The sequence below is a fragment of the Heteronotia binoei genome, chromosome 15 (genome assembly GCF_032191835.1).
Source record: "Heteronotia binoei isolate CCM8104 ecotype False Entrance Well chromosome 15, APGP_CSIRO_Hbin_v1, whole genome shotgun sequence".
Classification (NCBI taxonomy): Eukaryota; Metazoa; Chordata; class Lepidosauria; order Squamata; family Gekkonidae; genus Heteronotia; species Heteronotia binoei.
Genome location: NC_083237.1, coordinates 14,474,930 through 14,495,061, shown reverse-complemented (window position 1 = coordinate 14,495,061; position 20,132 = coordinate 14,474,930). Strand labels below are relative to the sequence as shown.

The window sequence follows — 20,132 nt, the reverse complement described above, 5'->3', positions numbered from 1 at the left end:
ATGTCCGCTGCCACAACCAAAGGCCCAGAGGAACAGCTCCATTTACAGGCCCTACAAAATGACAGTAATTCAGGTAGGGCCTAGATCTCCATATAGAGCTGATTCCACCAGGCAGGGGCCAGAGCTGAGAAGTTCCAATATTGGGATATTGTGTACCGGGCTTACACGGATTTCGTCGGCGCAGCTTGGCTGCAATATGACGAGGCCTTCCACATGAGGGCCGCTGTTAACCCGGGGCTGTCTTGGGACCAGATCAACCAGCAGCTCTGACTACAGTTGATGTCCCCGGCGAAGCCTAATTCGGGGGACAGGTCCAACAGCAGACATTTAGTTCACAAGCAGCAGCTTGTTGCAGGGACCCGCGTTACGGCGGGCCAGCCATTTCAACCCCGGCTGTTATGCTTGGAGTTTGCATCAAAGGGTGTGTGTCCCAGAAAACCCTGCAAGTTCAAGCACGAGTGCCCGCTTGCAGCAGGTCAAAGCCGAGGGCCGGAGTTAAACGCCCCAGTGGCGGCAATCAGCAGCCCCCTGGAAAAAGGGGCCCAGCCCAATTCAGCTGAGGGCACTCAGTAGATTATTGAGCAAGTACCCGCATAGAGTTGACAGTGAGTATTTGTTGAAAGGATTCTCTGTCGGGTTCCGGATCCCTTACAAGGGTCCTAGGGTCCCTTGTTTGTCGTCTAATCTCCATTCTGTTGCGGGCCTTGAGCACGTAGTTAGGGCTAAGATAGCTAAAGAGTGCCAGGAGGGCAGGGTCTTAGGACCCTTTGATCGCCTGCTTGTACCTGCGTTGCGAGTATCCCCCTTGGGGGTGGTGCCCAAGAAGGCGCCTGGAGAGTATCGCCTCATACACCACTTGTCTTACCCAAGAGGGGCATCGGTGAACGACACCATACCTGACAAATTATGTTTGGTATGGTACACTTCCTTTGACCAGGCGGTCAAAGTAGTGCAGGGTTGCGGTGTCGGGGCCGAGATGGCGAAATGCGACATTAAGTCGGCATTTCGCCTCTTGCCAGTTCACCCGGAGGATTTCGAGCTCTTGGGTTTTTGTTTTGAAGGCAAATATTATATGGACCGCGCCCTTCCAATGGGTTGTTCGGTATCTTGCGCCACATTTGAGCGCTTTAGCTCTTTTGTGGAATGGTCGTTAAGGGACAGATCAGGGCTTTGCGATACCACGCATTACCTGGACGACTAACTTTTTGTCGGCCCAGCGGGCTCGGGGCAATGCGCCAGGTTGTTGCAGTCCTTTCAGGACTTAGCCCTCGAGCTCGGTGTACCTCTGGCACACAAGAAGACCGAGGGTCCTAGTACTGTGCTTACGTTCTTGGGCATTGAGCTGGATACCTGCCAGCAGTCTTCCCGGCTGCCCGAGAATAAGGTCACCGATCTTAAGGTCCGGTTGGCAGCGCTGAGGAGGCAGCGGAAGGTGTCGCTGCTCGAGGTGCAGCAAGTGGTGGGCTACCTTAACTTTGCATGCAAAGTGGTGGCACCCGGTAGGGCCTTTTTGAGGCATCTCTGTGATGCCATGAAGCAGTTGCGGTTCCCTCACCATCAGGTCTGAGTGACCGCCGGTATGCTGGCGAACCTGGAGGTCTGGGAGGAGTTTCTGGAGTCATTTAACGGTGTATCCTTTTGGCGGGAAGATTTGAAGATCAAAGCTGAACTTCAGATCTCCTCGGATGCTGCCGGATCTACCGGTTTTGGGGTATACTTTCGGGGCCACTGGTGTGCTGAGCAGTGGCCTGTAGAATGGTTGGACAGTGGGCTCTGTAGGGATCTAACTTTTTTGGAATTTTTTCCTATTCTGGTAGCCGTCTGGCTTTGGGGAGAGCAGCTTTCCAACCATTCCATGCTTTTCTGGTGCGATAACATGGCAGTAGTACATGTTATTAACTCCTTGTCCTCAAAATCGGTGTTAGTAATGAATCTGGTCAGGTCATTTACACTTCGTTGCCTTGGGTTGAATATTCTATTCATGGCACGGCATGTACCTGGAGTGTGCAACGGGGTGGCGGACACTCTATCTCGTCAACAGATGGAGCGTTTCCGTCAACTGGCCCCAGAAGCGGACCCGCGGCCAGCGCGAATGCCCCAAGACCTCTGGCGGCTTGGGAAACAGAAGCTGGTAGGGCCATTCATCTAGCTTTGGCACCCACTACCAGAAGGGCATACAACAGAGCGGTTTCCCAATTCCGGGCATTTAGGGGCACCACAGGGTTGCATGATAGTTGGCCGGTGCCGGCGGCACATGTCATGCAGTTCTGTGTTTAACAGAAAGGGAGAGGTTTGGGGCTTAAGACCATCAGGGGTCAACTTGCTGCGTTTGCCTTTTTTAGCAAAGCTCAGGGGTTCCCAGAGAATACGGGAGATTTCAGGATCCGGAAGATGCTGGAAGGTTGGGCCAGAGAGCGTGGCCCACAGGCAGATGCCCGGCAACCCATATCCCCTTCTGTACTCAAGCGGCTGTTTGGTATTTGGCCGGGTATATGTTTTTCCCCTTTCGAGGCCGCCCTGTTTCATGCAGCCTTGTTGATGGCCTTTTTCGGCGCGCTACGTATTAGCGAGCTGGTAGTGCAGTCTAAGACTGACACTTCAGGGCGGGCGCTCCAGGCCAGGGATGTCAAAATTGGGCGGGGGCAGATCATTTTAACAGTTCGGCAGTCCAAAACGTATCAGCGACAGAGGGGGTCAAGTGTTACAATTGGACAGCGTGTTTTGCCCGAATTGTGCCCGGTTCGGGCCACCGAGCATTATACCCGGCTTAGGAGTGAGGACGAGGGCCCATTTTTTAGGCATGATGAGAAGAAGAAGAAGAAGATATTGGATTTATATCCCGCCCTCCACTCCGAAGAGTCTCAGAGCGGCTCACAATATCCTTTACCTTCCTCCCCCAAAACAAACACCCTGTGAGGTGGGTGGGGCTGGAGAGGGCTCTCACAGCAGCTGCCCTTTCAAGGACAACCTCTGTGATAACTATGGCTGACCCAAGGCCATGCTAGCAGCTGCAAGTGGAGGAGTGGGGAATCAAACCCGGTTCTCCCAGATAAGAGTCTGCACACTTAACCACTACACCAAACTGGCTCTCCTCGTACTGGCTCCCCTCGTACCAAATATCAGTTTTGGCCGTGATGAGCTGCACCCTGGCGGAGCTGGGGTTGAAGGGCATCAAGTTCGGAGCACATTCATTCCGGATTGGGGCTGCTTCCACGGCTGCTATGATGGGTTACACTCCCTCCACTATCCAGCGTATTGGCCGGTGGCGGTCGGCAGCTTTTAAAACCTACATGCGCCTGTTGGTCACCTAGGGGATAGGTTGGTGGGACGACTGTTTTATTGCCCATTGGCTATTACCTGTTTTGACACTTTTCTGTTTTTTTAGGTGCTGTGGCTCGTAGTGAGAGGCGTCGTATTCTCATCTGCGGGCACAGCATGGTGTTCTGTGCGGCCCATCAAGCCAGGCGGTCTCCTGTGGGCACCCAGCTGGGCCTCAGCGAGTGGGCTGTTGTCGAGTGGCTGGGTCGCCGGGGTCTGCGTTGGCCAGGGTTTATGCCATTGTTGTTCAGAGAGAGGATAGAACCTCCTCCTCACATATTAGTCATTCACTTGGGTGGGAATGACTTAGGATTGATGCGGGGGAAGGCCCTCTAGCAGCAGGCACTGGCCGACCTCCAGGAAATTAAGCGGAGATGGCCAGGCGTGGTCCTGGTATGGTCTGCAATCTTGCCGTGCAGGATTTGGAGGTTTGCCCTTTCACCTGGTGGGATTGAGCGCGCTAGGCGCAAGGCCAACAGGGCCCTGCAGAAAGTCATGGAGAAAGGCTTAGGGTTTTTTCTCCCCCATCTGGCAATACGGGTCAAAGACGCTGACCTGTATCGGCCAGATGGCGTCCATCTATCAGAATTGGGTAACCGGGCCTTCCTAGAGGAGATTCGGCAGGGTTTGCGGTCGGCTCTGGGCCGTCCATTGGGGCGCTAATGCCTAAGCAGAGGCTTGGCATTGGCGGTGGCTGGAGGATGTATTGGCTAGGGATGTGCATTCGGTTCAGCCGAACCGCATATACTGCCGAATCACCACTGATTCGGCTGTATACGGAATCAGCTATAGCCGATTCCCATTGCCGTCTATTATGCGGCAGCCGAATACGGCTCGCCGTATACTGCCGAATACCTATTCGTAAGTATACGGCTGTCAATGAAAAAGGCGGGAAAGTAGCTTCTGCAACCTCAGGGGAGCTGCTTGCCTACTTTCCTGCCTTTAGTAGCCTCTTCCCGCCTCTCCCATAGCTTCCCTGGGATCAGGGAGGGGGGGAGGGGGAAGAGGAGACCCAGAAGCCAATCCAAAGCATGCATTGCAAATGCATGCTTTGCAGGGCTATTGTGTGTAGCTGATGGCCCAGCCATCAGCTACATTGTTGTTATTTTGATCTTTTGCTTACTTGGGTATCCAAGTAAGCACTGTTGTCTGGCCAATCAAAGAGCAGTGCTATTTTTTGAAATTGCTCTCTGTAGGGCCAGAGAACCTTTCTAAGGAGTCTTCCTGGCTGGACTCCTCCATTGCTGCTGTGTTGGTGTGAGAGATTGTGCTGCTGCTGGCTGGCCCTTGGCTTCAGCTGCTGCCTGCTGCTCTCTCACTCAGCCTTACCAGACTTCCCAGGAGTAGAGAAGACAAGGTAAGATAGTTTTGGGGTTCTTCTTGTTTTAGTTTTTGTTGGTAAAAGGACTAGAGTCCCTTTACTTATCCAGATTTGGGTGGGTGAGTACTGGGTGGGTAGCCTATTTGGGGTTGGGGTTAGGTTCTGCTGGGGATGGGGGCCTGGGGTGGGGGTTTTGCTAATTTGCCCATATCTGTGCAGCTTCAGGGCACTGTCCAATTCTGGGGCTGCAGACCTTGAGCCGATTGTGTTTTCTGTGGCAGTGATGTTGGCAACTGAGTTAATATTGGTTCCAGGCCTGCAGGGTTCATAGAGTAGATAGAGGGATGTAGTGCATTTGGGTCCTATAGAGATTCTCTGGTGTGAAGTTAGGTTTGGCTTTGGGTGCCCCAGAATTGGACAGTGCCCTGAAGCTGCACAGCAGTTTGGGGGGCTCTCCTCAAAACCCTCTGCTCCCCAGAGCCACTTTTCCCACGACAATTACAGTGAGGAAGTGGCTAATTGGGCTTTCCCCATCATTGTTGGCAATGGGCCTTTTGGGGAGCCCAAATACAGGGACCCCCTGGCCCAATCTTTCTGGGACTTGGGGGTTTTGTAGGGGAGAGTCCCCTGCGGATTCCCTGCAGTTTTTGGGGCTCTCCCTCAAACCCCCTGCTCCCCAGTAGCCTCTAATTATGCCCTATGTTGCCATTGATTTCAATGGCCCATGGGGTATAATGATGGAATAGGGGCACCCTCTTTGGGTGCCCCTGGAATGGGATCCCCTGGCCCAATCTTTTTGGGACTTGGGAGGGCTGGAGGGGAGAGTCCCCTGCAGGTCCCCTGCAAATTTGGGAGCTCTCCCTCAAACCCCCTCCTTTCCAGGCGGCTTCAAATATACCCTATTTGCCAGTGATTTCAATGGCCCATAGGGTATAATAGGGCTGTATATTCAGAACTAGCCGCACATCTACCGCATATGCGGCTATTCCGAATGCGGTATTCAGGAGTATACGGGGATTCCGAATTTTTTTTTTCCCGTATACTTCCGAATCCGTGTAATACCAATTTTTTTTTTTTGCACATCCCTAGTATTGGCCACAGGGTTTACAGGGGAGCACCTATGGCCTAGCACAAGGTGTGCCAGTGCTCTGTATGAACCGCAGATGGGCTACATGGCTCAGTGCGGGGAATGCAGATCACGGAAGAGCCTCACCTGGGTGGATCTTTCCATGGGGGATTGATGCTAGCCCAGGTGGAGAATGGCTGGGGGCCTGGCCGCTCAGCAACAACAAAAAATACGGCGGGCTTGTGCTGGGGGCAGGGTGGCTCGCCCTCTTAGGACAAGGCAGGGTCAGGGGGTGACCCCAGGGCTTGTCCTCATGGCCTCATCCCTGCCAGTTTTTAGGTTTGATAAGTTCTTTTAATAAAGCGGCCCGGTTTTTATACCCAACGCACTGTGTCTGCCTCTTTATTCCGACTGGGGGGGCAATGCACTCCATCTTAACACAATGTGCATGTTTCTCATTTGTTACTCTCTAGCCTCCTTCACTGTATGATGTCTATTTTTCCCACTTTATAGAAAGACTGGATATATAAAAGACATATTTCTGTTACTTTTGATATCTCATTCTACTTTTCATACAGATATATTGCTGTTGATATTGGGAAACTTTATCCCGCCCTTAAGAGATGAAGATGGCCAATGAAAAATGAAATGGAATAACATGGCAGAGGAATACATTCCCATTTGGCTTTGATAGAAATGTTTGGTCGCCAGAATGCTGCTGAAACTAGTGTAGGTGGTAATGCTGCCATGTCCCATAGTATGTGAGAGGAAGCCCATCAACTGCACCATGTACAAAGATCCTTGTCAAATTCAAGATCAAGTTTCTCAGTCAGGGGATGTATTCATTGGTGGAATCTCTTCTCAAGCTACATTCACAAATAACCTTCTGTCTTTCATGGAATCCCTGCATAAGGATTCTTTGTTCCTTTTTTATAAATTGTTCCAATCATTTGTGGTTGAGAGAGGACTCTGAGTCATACAGTACTTGAGTTACAATTTATTTACTTTTCTTTTTCCTATACCAAATTTACAATTTGTGAATCAGTTGTGCAGAAATTCTATAAAAATGGCATGTGTCTTAAAAATAGCATACATGTATTGAAATGAAAAGGGAGCCATTCTAGCAGCTCTTTTCCTGAATACTATTGAAATCTATTCAGTGCAGCTTACTTTAGGGAAAGAGTTTTGAGGTAGCATGTAAATAATTTCAAAATGAGGTTGAAATGTGTGTGCGCAGACCAGAACTCCCAGTTCTCCTCAATGCAGAATCCCAAAGAAAGAGAGCTACTTCCTCCTGCAAGGTGGTTTCTTCATATCTGTTTCCCCTCCCACTTGACATGATCAGCCTAAGTCATGGAAGCATTTCCTCCAGCCCATCCCTGGTGATTGTACCTTCATCCAAACACTTTTCCCTGCCTAGAGAAGGGGGGAAGGGGAAGCTTGGCCGTTCTGTTGTCTCTAGCTAGACCCACTACATATATATAAACTGGGAAACTGTTGAACATTTGCTCCACACTTTGGCATGTTCCCAGCCCAGGGTGGGGGTAATTGTTAAAATCCAAAAGGGAGGCTTAGTTCCTTTCCAACATCCCAGGAGAGAAAAAGGAATTTCTTTACAATTCTTAGAATTTTAATAAGGATCTTCCTTCTTCTCCATACACCTTCCGGTGGTACTGTTGTGTCCTTTCCCCTCTGTGACTAATTCAGCCAGATACAGCTGATTCATGAGTACATGGAAAGATCGAGGGTGTCTATGGCTCCCTCTCACCCTCTAAGACTCTCCTTTGATCTGCCTTTCCCTATGTGTATAAATCCAGGTGGGCAGCAGCCATGTTGGCCTGAAGCAGTAGAACAAAGCAGTAGAAGTAGTACCTTTAAGACCAACAAACTTTTATTCAGAACGTAAGCTTTCGTGTGTGTTATGTATTGAACATAAGTGACCAGGCCTCATGGCGATCACAACTAAAGGCGACCTTTGGGTCCCCGGATGGAGCTTGCCTGACGCCCCGCCCATCAAGATCTGTGGTGGGAAGTTTGACCGACCAGGATTGGCCTGGTCGGATGAGGGGGCTGTACAGGGCAATATATATAAGCGGGGCCCGGCCCACGTGTTCTCTCTCTTGTAATGTGCTTCTGAATAAACTATGTTGCCTTCAAACCGTCTCGGTTCTCAGTACATTACAGTGTGCATGCACGCTTCTTCAGACAAGGAATGAGGTACAGTAAGCAGAGCTACATATAGCTTGTGGGTTTAGAATGCAAAGTGGTACAAAGTTAAAATCCAATAGCAGAATAGTAAATTAACAAATTCAGAAAACCTTTCATCTGGGTTGCATTAGCGTGGGAAACCAATAAACAGTTACATGTCAGAATGTGACAATGCCTCTTAATTATTCTATTGCTAATAAGCCTGGGTCAAAATGAGGGCATTTATTTCCCAGAAGTTTTTCCAATCCACCTAATTTTCCTTTTAACATGTAACATAAATATATACATCCTTCTAGTTTGCCACTAGAAAAAAAAATACATTAAAATGTAGTGGAAGATGGGTTTAGTATATGTAATGAGATAAACAGCCAATATCCCTTGTTTGAGTATGTCAATACAAAAACATTATTCTGATACACTCTCCAAAAAGCGAAATACATTGAACTACTGTGCATATATAGCCACACTTGGTGAAAGTGGGTTTAGCATATGTAATGAGATAAAAAAACAATTTCCCTGTTCAATCATGGGGAGGTGTTTGTTCCAAGTTTCATAATAATTTGTAATTTCCCTCTCCGTCCTGTTCTTGAAGTTCCTTTGCAGTAAAACAGTGACTTTGAGGTCACCCATTGAATGTTCTGCAAGGTTAAAGTGTTCTCCCACAGGTTTCACAGTTTTGTGATTCCTGATGTCAGATTTGTGTCTATTTATCCTTTGTCACAGTGTTTGTCCTCTTTGCCCTATGTAGAGAACCAAAGGACATTGTTGGCATTTAATGGCATAAATAGTGTTGGAAGATGAATAAGTGAATAAGCCTGAGATGGTGCAGTTAATGTTGTTAGGTCCTGTGATTGTGTTGTCTGGTTGTATGTGGCAGCAAAGTTGGCACTTGGGTTTATTGCAAGCTCTGGTACCAGTGCCCATGCTCAAGTGAGATGTTGAATTGTTCCATTCACCCCGATCTCCCCCACTTCTCCATGGAACAAGCATGGGGTGGGGGGTTGGCAGCATCAGCAGAAGGTTGTCCACCTCTAAGACATAAGTGGCAATTGTAGCTAGAAGTGCCCTGTGTCATTCTGCATCTAGATCATCAACTCTGTCCTTTCTTGGACTCAGCTGTCCTGCCCATGTTGTTGTTGTTGTTGTTTCACCCATGGTGCTGGATTATGTTAAGATGTTCTATGATGGGTTAATTTTGAAAACTACCAGAAAATTTCAACCAGAATATGTCAACTCAGTTATTGGTAGGAGAGTTGCATCACTTGTTTGGCAGGACTTCAGATGGACTTTGGATGGACCTTCAGGGAGACGATGAAAAATTGGAGAGGGAAAAATCTATTTCTGTTACCTCTTGTGTGTCAGTTTACAGATACTGGACACACAAGTGGCACTCTGTAGAGAGGTGATTGTGACCTCCTCCCCCTGCCCCTCTAATTATGAAAACTACCAGTTTCTGGCCTGTTGGGAACTGATTTCCAGGATCTAATTGAAAAGTCAATAATTCTCACAGTTGATAAATTATAGGAAAACTTCATTTGGGGAAAGACGCTTCTCTCAGTATTTTGCATGCTTCTTCTCTATTCAATTTATGGTGCCTCTATTCAATTTATGGTGCCTTACTCTCTATGCTTTAAAGAGAGAGAAAAGAAATCACACCTGCATACTGTAGTTGATTTAATGTTTTCTCTTTTCAGCTCTCACTCAGCCAGTTCTGGTTATTAAACTTAAAACTGTGCCCTTGGAAGTCCTCACAACTATGCACATCATCTTAATGTAAGTTACATGTCTCTTCTTTGCTACTCTCCCCATGGGTCAGTAATAATTCAGCACTTGCACAGAGGACTACATTTACCTTTACCTGTGTCCTCCATCACAATAAGAATAACTATATTTCCCCACTTTTAATTGACCTTATTGAAAGACTGGACACATGAAAGGCATAAATATGTTACTTCTTAGTACACAATCAACTTTTCATACAGACAGACTGCTGTTGATGTAGTGGATTGATGAAAATTCTATCATGCCCTTCAGAGATGCAGATGGACAAGGAAAAATGAAATGAAATTATGTGATAGATGACAACATTGTCATTTGTATTTGGCAGGAATGTTTGGTCAACAGGATGCTGCTGAAATTAGTGTTGCTGCTGATGCAGCCATGTCGCATAGTATGTGAGATAAAGTCCATCAACTGCACCGTCTACAATGATCCTTTTCCTATCCCTCACCAGTTTTATCAGTCAGGGGATGTACTCATTGGTGGGATGTCCTCTCTAGCTGGCTACCCAAATGACCTTCTGTCTTTCAGGGAACACCCTGCAAGAATGGTGAATGATGACCCTATGTAAGCATTCTTTTTCTTTTTATAACTCATTCAGATCACTTGTGGTTGAGACAAGAGTGTTGAGTGCCATTTTTTTTTTTTTAACATTTCTGCGTGCAGAAAAGAATTCCACCAGACTCTGGGGTCGTCATTTACTTTGCCTGTGTTGACTCACGTTGTGTTTAATAATTGTGTGGATTTAGGACTTTGCCACATCATGGTCTACTTAGATAACTCCCCCTGTGCTATCCCCTTGCTATGGTCAAACCAAATTCTCTGAGAAAAGTGATGTCAGGTAGCCAGTAGGAGAAAGACTAATTTTGAAATGTGGCATGACTTGAATATCCCTGAATACTTATATTTTCCATTTCTATCCTCTGATGTAACTATGCCACACGTCTCTCTTTAGAAACCTATTTTTATATCCTCACACTACTTTTTCCTAAAGAGATTTGAAATTTGTGAACTGGTTGTGCAGAACAGGCACAAAAATGTCTTGTGTATTGAAATTCTAGCAGGTGTGTTTCTGAATCTACTGAAATCTGTTCAGTTCAACTTACCTCCTTGCAAGTTTTCAGAGATGGCAGTTGAAATCATTAAGGATTAAGGATTTGGATAGGAAAATGCAGACGATTTGAATAAAAAAATGGGTATATCATTATAAGGAAATTGCATGGACCAAAATAGATGGCAGTAGCATACATCTCCACCCCAAAAGCAAACACATGGATGTCATCTCATGGAGTCATACTTAGTTTCCACTAAGATAGAAGAAGATATTGGGCAGGGAGGGAGGGAAAACACAAGTAACCTTCCCTTGTGGCATTAAAGTCCATTTCCATTTTATTTGCAAAGTTAATCGGTTGTGTTTATGGCAAAATAACTTCTGTTATAAATGATCGGGTAGACATATACACAAAAAACATCTTTAGATATCACAATCTTCATTCTTGCAGGCTTCTAACAAAACACTATCAGCAGATCTTAGCCTTGGCATTTGCTATAAAAGAAATAAATGAAAATCCAAGCTTCATAACCAACATCAGTTTGGGTTTCTACATCCTCAGCACTAGTGATAATGGAAGGATGATATATAAAGCTACTCTCAACCTAATTTCTGCACACCAGAAGCTGGTACCCAACTTCAGCTGTGCTACACGGAGGAAACAGATAGCACTTATTGGAGGGCTTGTCTCTAAAATCTCTGCTAAGATTGCCACCATTCTGAATACCTACAAAACTCCACAGGTAGGCTGCATTCATGGAGATATGGAAAATACACTGTGCTAACATGCAATTCACCATTCTTCTTTAATCCATTAAGAAAAAAACCTATTAATTATGCATTTCCTTTCAGCTCACTTATGGATCGTTTTCCCTCACGGAGGATGACAGAAAGCAATTCCCTTTTGTGTATCCGATGGTTCCTAATCAAGCCTATGAGCACAGGGGAGTTGTCCTATTACTGCACCATTTTGGATGGAATTGGGTTGGTCTCCTGGCTGTGGATGATGACAGCGGACACAAGTTTTTGCAGACCATAGAACCAGTACTGACTGAGAATAGCATTTGCGTCGCTTTCACTTTCAGATTAACCAAAGAATCTTATTTGGAAGAATTCACACAGTCGTTTTTAACGCAATGGGAAAAGTACCTGGTTCTCTTGAACAGAGAGGCTAACGTATGTTATGTATATGCTGAACCACCAGCCATGATAGTATTACATTCAATCTTCTTTCAGGCACCCATGTTTTTATTACCTTTACCTGGTAAGGTGTGGATTACTACATCCCACTGGGACTTTGAGGCAGCTTATGTCCAAAGGTTTTGGGATATTCAAAGTTTTCACGGTGCCCTGTCCTTTGCAGTCCATTCCAATCAACCACCCGGATTCCAACAATTCCTTCAGACCATAAGACCTTCTTGGAATGGAGGAGATAGCTTTATCCAGGACTTCTGGGAACAGGCCTTTGGTTGTTCATTGGTAGTATCTAATGAGGAAGAGGAGGAGGAAAATACAGAGATGTGTACTGGGGAGGAGAAACTAGAGAAGCTTCCTGGGGTTCTGTTTGAAATGAGGATGACAGGTCTCAGCTACAATATTTACAATGCTGTACATTCAGTGGCACGTGTCTTAAATGAGATCCACTTATTAAAGTCCAAACACAGAAGACTGGTAGGTGGAGGAAAGCTGGATTTCCAGAATGTACAGCCTTCACAGGTATCTCTATGCTCTTAACATTGGTCATGACATCATCCAACGATAGTAAAAACATTTCTTGTTAAGGACATTGAAAACTAACGTGAAATTCCTCTGTGTCCTCAGGCCAAGGGTCCCTGTTGCATGCAGACTATGAAGGCCTGTTCTATTCCTGCTTGGCCAGTATCACATACCATTTACACAAAAATGATTTGTGTAGCAATCACTCAGCTTCTTGAAATCACTATCTTAAGCTGCATTGCCTTCCCACTATCCTAGTCAGCCTTTGCTATAGTTCTCAGACTCATGGTATGCCCTATTTGCTCCTCCTCAGTCCTTGGCATTTACAGACATTTTCACAGCAGAAGGAAGAGGTGAGGTTGGAAAAGAGGTGATAATGCTGACAACAGGGATCTCAGAGCAGACAGGCAAATCTGGAGCAAGAAACCAGCTATAGGGGTGCAGGAGCTGTTCTCCAGTATGGTGGAGATCAGGGGACACACAGATGAACTCAGAGAGACCACTGTGGTATCCAAGCAACTGCCTTGAGTACACTTGAGTCTAAAGATACCAAGTATCAAGGAGGGGCAAGAGGACTTTCCATGATTCTGAAAACTGTGAAGCAAAGGCTGATTTGGGCAACTCAACTAGGCTTCTTTGGACTCTCGAACATTCTCCTCACTCACTCAAGAATACTCTAGCCAGTTTCTTAGATACCACAAGGGTGTTTCTGGGTTCATCTGTGTATCCCCTGATCTCCATTGTACTGGAGAGCTGCTCCTGAACCGTTCTTGCCATCTTGTTGCTCCGTTCTTTGCCAGTCTGCTCTGAGATCCCAGTTGTTGCCATTATCACCTCCTTTCCTATCTCACATCTTCCTTCTGGTGTGAAAATGTCTGCCTCCCCAGGCTTTTGCTGTGTTCCATAGTTCATTTCTTTGCTGCCACCTCTGGGAAATTAGCTAACCTGACTGAAGGCTCCGCACTCATTTCCCTCATACGATTTGAAGCTACCCTTTTAAAGAACTTGACCACCAAGGCAGATCCCACCATCGTTCCAGTAGCAGATGCCAATCTCTGGGTTCAGACTTTATAAATCCAATCCTAGCTGTGGGACAACTTTCGCCTCTAACCAGGCCCACCAGGATTTTCCTTCCATTCATATCCAGTGCTTCAAAAACCAAGGATTTGGGCTATGTAAATTCAGGGGTGGAACTAGACAGGCATGCAGAAAGAATTCAGTTCGTTTATTTCATAATCCAAGATAAGAATTAAAACAAATTAAAAAAATATACATTGGTCGCATCTGATTCCTGACACACATAATTAATATGGGGAAAGAGTTAAATAAACATACTTTTAAGATGTATAACTTGTTTTAGAATTAAGTTATTTTAAGTTGGAGGTTTTCCTCTACCTAAGTGGAATAGGCCAAGTACAATATCTTGCCACCTTGGCAGTAGGTTATAACAATCTGCTAGGAGAAGAACAGAATAAAATTGATGTGGACTATCCAGATTTGGTGCTATAATTGGGTCAATATATTTTTCGTGAATCTCTAGACATAACATGATTATTGCAAATCTATGGGAAATTAATATAGCTTTTTTCCTTTTGTTTTATGTTCTGTTTTAACACAGATCCACAGCTTTTTAAGGAATATCTTGTTCAATAATAGTGCTGGAGACACCATCCGTTTTGATAAATACAATGAATTAGTTACAGATTTTGATGTTATCAACTGGGTTACCTTCCCCAATGGCTCATTTGTTAGAGTCAAAGTAGGAAGACTGTATCCTCATGCCCCTCCAGGCAATGAATTGAGTCTTAATGATGCTCAGATTGTGTGGCACAGAAGTTTTAACCAGGTGAATCACATTTATTATTTTTAAAGAAAATACATTGTAGAGACCAAACTACTCTATCTGCACTTTCCCAGGGAGATTGCAGTAATCTTTTACATAAACATTGGGGGGGGGGGAGGACACTCTGACCCTTTCCTAACATGTTAGTTGATGTCCACATTTTCCCCCAGAATTTGGAACAACCACAATGCATTCAATGTTTTATTTTGTTGAAACATTGCATCGTCTATTTTTAGATGTATTCAGTATTCATAGTTGCAAAATTTCAAAATTCTAGTTGCATGTTTCACCAGGCTAAAAATAACAACTGGGATCAAAAGCATAGTAGAAAAACCTTGGGTTGGGAAGGTCCACCCCTACTCAGCGAGTGACCATAGCTCAGTGGTAAAACATCTGTTTGGCATTCAGAAAGTTCTGTCCAAGTCCTTGGCATCTCCTGTTTAAAGAACCTGGCAGTAGGTGATGTGAAAGTCATCTGCTTAAGATTCTGGAGATCTGCTGCCAGACTAAGTAGACAACAATGACCTTGATGCACCCAGAGTCTGGTTCACTGAAAGGTAGCTTCATATCTGTTCATGTAAGTACACACACTGTCTGCCAACTCCAAAACTTGCTGCTGTCACATTATTTAATGGCATGTTGAATATTAAGTTAGCAGTTTTGTCTCTTGTCAAAAGAGCTTCAGGAATACCCCATGAAACAGGGCACTTGTAAGAAGAGCCCTGTAAGCTCCAGGGGGACTGCCTACCTCAGGTGTGTGTGACCTAACATGCAAAGGAGTTCCTGCTACAAAAAAAAGTCCTGAATAAGAGTGATCCTCCCTTTTTGCAAATTATATCCAAAGTTGGTCCATAAGAAATGTCATACTCCACCATTCTCACTAACGTGGAAATAATGCATCTTATATTATTCTTATTCCCTCCATATTACAGTTAGCACAAACTAGTGAAGTAGGTCTGGGTGACAGAATGTTACTAACGCAAAAGTCAACTTACAGTTTCTGTGGAGGAGTGGGAACTCCAAGCTGAATATCCTTAATATAAGCCCATTATTCTGCCACTTCACTACAAAAGAAATGAATATTCAGGGAAGCTATTAAAAGTCTTAGACCGATTTCGCACTAGGGCTTGTTCCGAGTTGAGAGCCATTTTGATCCCGGTGCTTCTCTCCATTTTCACACAAGTTACCCTGGAGCTGTGAGTTGGTGGGCGATTCTCCTGCGGCAAGCAGAAACCGCTTGGAAAAGGATCCTGCTTGCTGTGGGAAAGCACCGTGCCAAGTCGCAGCTCCAGGGCAACTTGTGCCAAAATGGAGAGAAGCCCCAAAAGCAAAACTGCTCTCCATGTCAGTGTATGTGCAGGTGACAGACCACTGCTGACAGCAAAGGGGGTCTCCACCCAGAACAATTCTTGTGCAAAATTAGTCTTAGTGTTGTCAGAAAAAATATTTCTCACCAGCCCTGTCTTTGCTGGTCCCTTCTAAGAAAATACTGGCTTCCATTGCAAATAACAGAGGTACATTCAACAGATAATCTCTTCCAGGATGGTAGATTTTTCTTCACTTTTTCACTCCTTCCCCTTTTTTTGATCTTACACAACTCTCTTTTCTCCCCATTACATTCTCTGTTAATCCTCCCACCCTATTTCTCTCCCTTCCCTTCTCTGACACAATGTAGGGTGGGAGCTGTTCTGCATCTGTCCTCCTTCCCTTCACAGCACTGGCCCTGAAGACCAAGAGAGGATTGGGTCCTGACTTCTAAGGCTTCCTGTCCCAATACTTGCGTCAGACACTGACAGCTGGGAGGCTCCTGATCTCCAAGTCTTCTCCCCACCATGGCACTGGCCTAGAAGGCTGAGATATGCACAATTCCTGACCTCTAATCCCTTGCCCCACCCCCCAAGCACCAGCAAGAAGGTCCAATAGCCAATGCCATGTGGTTTCTGACCTCTAAGACTTCTCCTTCTCTCAACTGTCTCTGACAATTCCAGCATGCCCTTTGCAACTCCCAGGCTCCCTATGGAGATTTCTTCCCCCAACCATTGCAGGCTAAGAGACTTCTGCCCTCTCATCACCACAGCCAGTGAGCCCCTCGAGGTGTCTGTTTTTCATTGCTGAGCTGCCAAAGCTTCCACCTCCCCCCATCACTGCTGGCAATCCTGGCTCCTGTCCACTGCAGTGACCCTTAAATAGGAAGAGGAGGAGGCAACTGCTTGTTCACCCTTGAAAACCTGAGACCATTAATTCTTAGGGTACCCATAAATGAGAAACGACTTGACAGCACTTAACACTTATACACACCCACACATGCACCATCACATTCCTGCCATTTGTGTGAGTGTGAGCTTGTAATAACCAAACAATTTGCTCCATGTATAGTCTCTCAGGTCATCATTTCTTGACAACAGCCTACTTTTCAGAACAGTTTCTTGATGCAAATCTCTCTCTTTTCTTTATGGGAAGGTGCTGCCTCTCTCTGTATGCAATGATCCCTGCCTTCCCGGCTACAGCAAGAGAAAGAAAGAGGGAGATAAATTTTGCTGCTATGGTTGTCGTCTATGTCCAGAAGGGATGTTCTCTGATGAGATGGGTAGGAGATGTTTCGCTAAACATTCTCCTTCATGCTTTACATCAGTGGTGACGAAGCTCAATAGCATAACTCATAAGCATAAGTCCCCCTTACCAGCCAAAAGTAACCTGATGAAAGAAAGGAGAACCCCAGGTGAGTGAGGCCTGCTTAGGCTGGCTAGAGATTTTGCCAGCCCAAGCAGGCCTTGTTCATCTGGGGCTCTCCTTGCACCCACACAGTCAAAAGGCCAGCAAGCCAACCACCACCCAAAATCACATAAGAAGCGGAGAAAGGGAGACGTGGGCTTCTCCAGGGGTTAATGAGGGCTGCTGGGGGCGTGGCAAAGCTCCTAGTGGCTGGCTGGCTGCCCACCAGTGTTCCCTCTAAGCTGAGTTAGTGTGAGCTAGCTCACAGATTTTTATCCTCCAACTCACACATTTTTGTCTCAGCTCAGGAAGGAGGACCCCCGAGCAAACTAATTTATGCAGTTGCTCACAACTTTAATGCCAGTAGCTCAGAAAGTAGAATTTTTGAGCACAGGACTCTGCAGCTTAGAGGGAACATTGCTCCCCACTCTCCTCATCCAGGGATTGTTATGCAGCTGCACGTACTATTCAATGAACAACGTGTGGTGGGGGAGGAGGAGAGGGGCATCAGAAAGGTTCAGGAGTTGCTTTCCTGTTAGCTCCTGCTGAATGTAAGGCCTGGTTTAAATATATAGCAATTGGGAAGAACAGATAGCTACACCTGTAGTTAGGAGGGGGTGAGAAAACCAAGGTGCCTGAGAATGCAGTTGGGATCTATAAGACTAAACAAACCATTTAAAAAAAAAAAAGAAAGAAAAACCTTGTATGTATGTAAAAGCCTTTTCCTGAATCAGATCATGACTACATCGAGGCCATTATCATCAGTATTGCCAGTATTCTCTACTCACACTCACAGTGGGTCTCCAGGGTCTCAGGCAGACATCTTTCCTATAACTTCCTACCTGATCATTTTAACTCGGGATGCAAGGTATTGAACCTAGGACCTTCTGCATGCCAAGCAGATGCTCTACCATGGAGCCATGGCTTGACCCCCATCCGTCCCTAGTAGGGAGATATAAATCTGTCATTTGACAGGCAGAAATCAGGAAACCCATTGTCAAAGCCAACATTCCATTCTATGGAATGAACAACTTTTTGAATTAAACCCCATTAATTGCCATTGGAGCTAATCTCCAAGAAAATCAATACAGTTTATAATTTACAGAATTATTTTTGGGGGATAGGAAAATTCTTCTAAGGCCCATCTTAAATTCGTTTTGGAAAATCCAGCAGATTTTACAGAAGTGTTAGAAAAACATTTGCGATCCAATGAGTTCCTCTCCACAAAAGAACTTTCCTTCCTTCCTTCCTTCCTTCCTTCCTTCCTTCCTTCCTTCCTTCCTTCCTTCCTTCCTTCCTTCCTTCCTTCCTTCCTTCCTTCCTTCCTTCCCACCCAAGACTGACTTTATCAATTAATTACTACAGCCACAGTGGCTAGGGCCCACAATAATTTTAGAGTCCATGAAAATGTTCTAATTTTTTCTCACATAAAAATAAATTTCAGCGGCCCCCAAATATATGTAATCTTGTTTTAAAAAAAAGTTGAAGTATTTAAATTTGTATCAAGAAGAATTCTTCAAATTGATATTATTATGGTGGGGGGGTCCATGAAGGCAAAAGAGCCTTCATGGAAGTTATAATGTGGCCTTTTGTACACTATGGAATTGTACTGTTGATTTATTTTCGTCTGACCAATATTGATGGTTTTTAGCCAGACACAGCATTTAGCCATTTGCCTTTCTCAGTATTATAGTTGAATAAGAAAGATCATCAGAACACTCTAAGTCATGTCCTCTGGATCTTTAGTGCAAGGGAAGGAGTAACAGAGAACCTTCCTGGCTAGGCAGTGACAGTTTTCTTGACTGGCCAGCCCCAGCATGATTAACAGTAGCATTGAACAAAGCCATCACCAAGTTTGTGTCGGAAATTTGGAAGGAGAAGGAAGAGGTAGTCCTCTGGAGCTAATGTGTTGTATCCTCCCTGAGATATGGCCTACACTATAGAAATGTTTAAGCACTTCTTTTTTTCTCCCCAACAGACATGGAAGCCTGTATCCAATGTCCAGAGGATCTTTATCCCAGCAGAGAGAAAAATCAATGCATTCCCAAGGATATAACCTACCTTTCTTACCAAGAACCTCTTGGAAGAGTGCTAGTTATGCTGGCTATTTCTTTATCTCTAGTGGCAGTTCTGGTACTTGGAACTTTCATTCAGCACAAGAATACACCCATTGTCAAAGCCAACAACCGGAGCCTCACGTATATTCTTCTAATCTCTCTCCAATTTTGCTTCCTCTGTTCATTACTCTTCATTGGGAAACCTTCAAAAGTGACCTGTCTTATTCGACAAGTGACATTTGGCATTGTTTTCTCTCTGGCCCTTTCTAGTGTGTTGGCCAAAACCATCACCGTTGTTCTGGCCTTCATGGCCACGAAACCAGGATCCAGGATGCAGAAATGGGTGGGCAAAAAAATGTCACAATATATTTTCCTTTCCGGTTCCTTCATTCAAGTAGCTCTTTGTGCTCTTTGGCTCAGTACTTCCCCACCCTTCCCAAATCGGGATATGAACTCAGTGCCTGGGGAAATCATACTGCAATGTAATGAAGGGTCAGTTGCCATGTTTTATTGTGTTGTAGGCTATATGGGCTTCCTGGCTGCCCTCAGCTTCACTGTGGCTTTTCTAGCCAGGAAATTACCGGACAGTTTCAATGAAGCCAAATTCATCACTTTTAGCATGTTGGTCTTTTGCAGTGTTTGGTTGTCCTTCTTTGCAACTTACTTGAGCACCAAAGGGAAATCTATGGTAGCTGTGGAGGTCTTCTCCATTTTGTCATCCAGTGCTGGGTTATTGGGTTGCATCTTTTTCCCTAAATGTTACATCATCTGGCTTAGGCCTGAGCTGAACAACAGGGAGCAGTTAACTAGGAAAGGATGAGAACTGTAAAGTTGATTCTCTTATAGAATATATAAAGAATTAGAAATCACAGTTCCTAATGATCCTTGAAGGAATCCATCACAGTTTAACTGGTTTAGATGTTCTTCCTGATCTTTGGAGTGGGTTTCTCTTCCTCTTTCAACACCGCTGACATCAACTGGCCTTTACAGGAATTACCCACTTCAAAGAGCAGCTCTAACAGCTTTCCTTCCCTACATTGCTATTCTCCAACTCCACTTCA

General features: G+C 45.3%; 1 protein-coding gene across 1 annotated transcript; it reads left to right on the top strand.

The window, feature by feature from the left end:
* On the top strand, positions 1–19,891 carry LOC132583105 (vomeronasal type-2 receptor 26-like). The gene is made up of 6 exons (XM_060254772.1): positions 1–73; positions 1,218–1,459; positions 10,021–10,259; positions 11,195–11,486; positions 16,754–16,889; positions 18,993–19,891. The coding sequence occupies exons 1-6, from the start codon at positions 1–3 to the stop codon at positions 19,889–19,891; spliced, it is 1,881 nt and encodes a 626-aa protein (XP_060110755.1).
* The last annotated feature ends 241 nt before the right edge of the window (positions 19,892–20,132 follow it).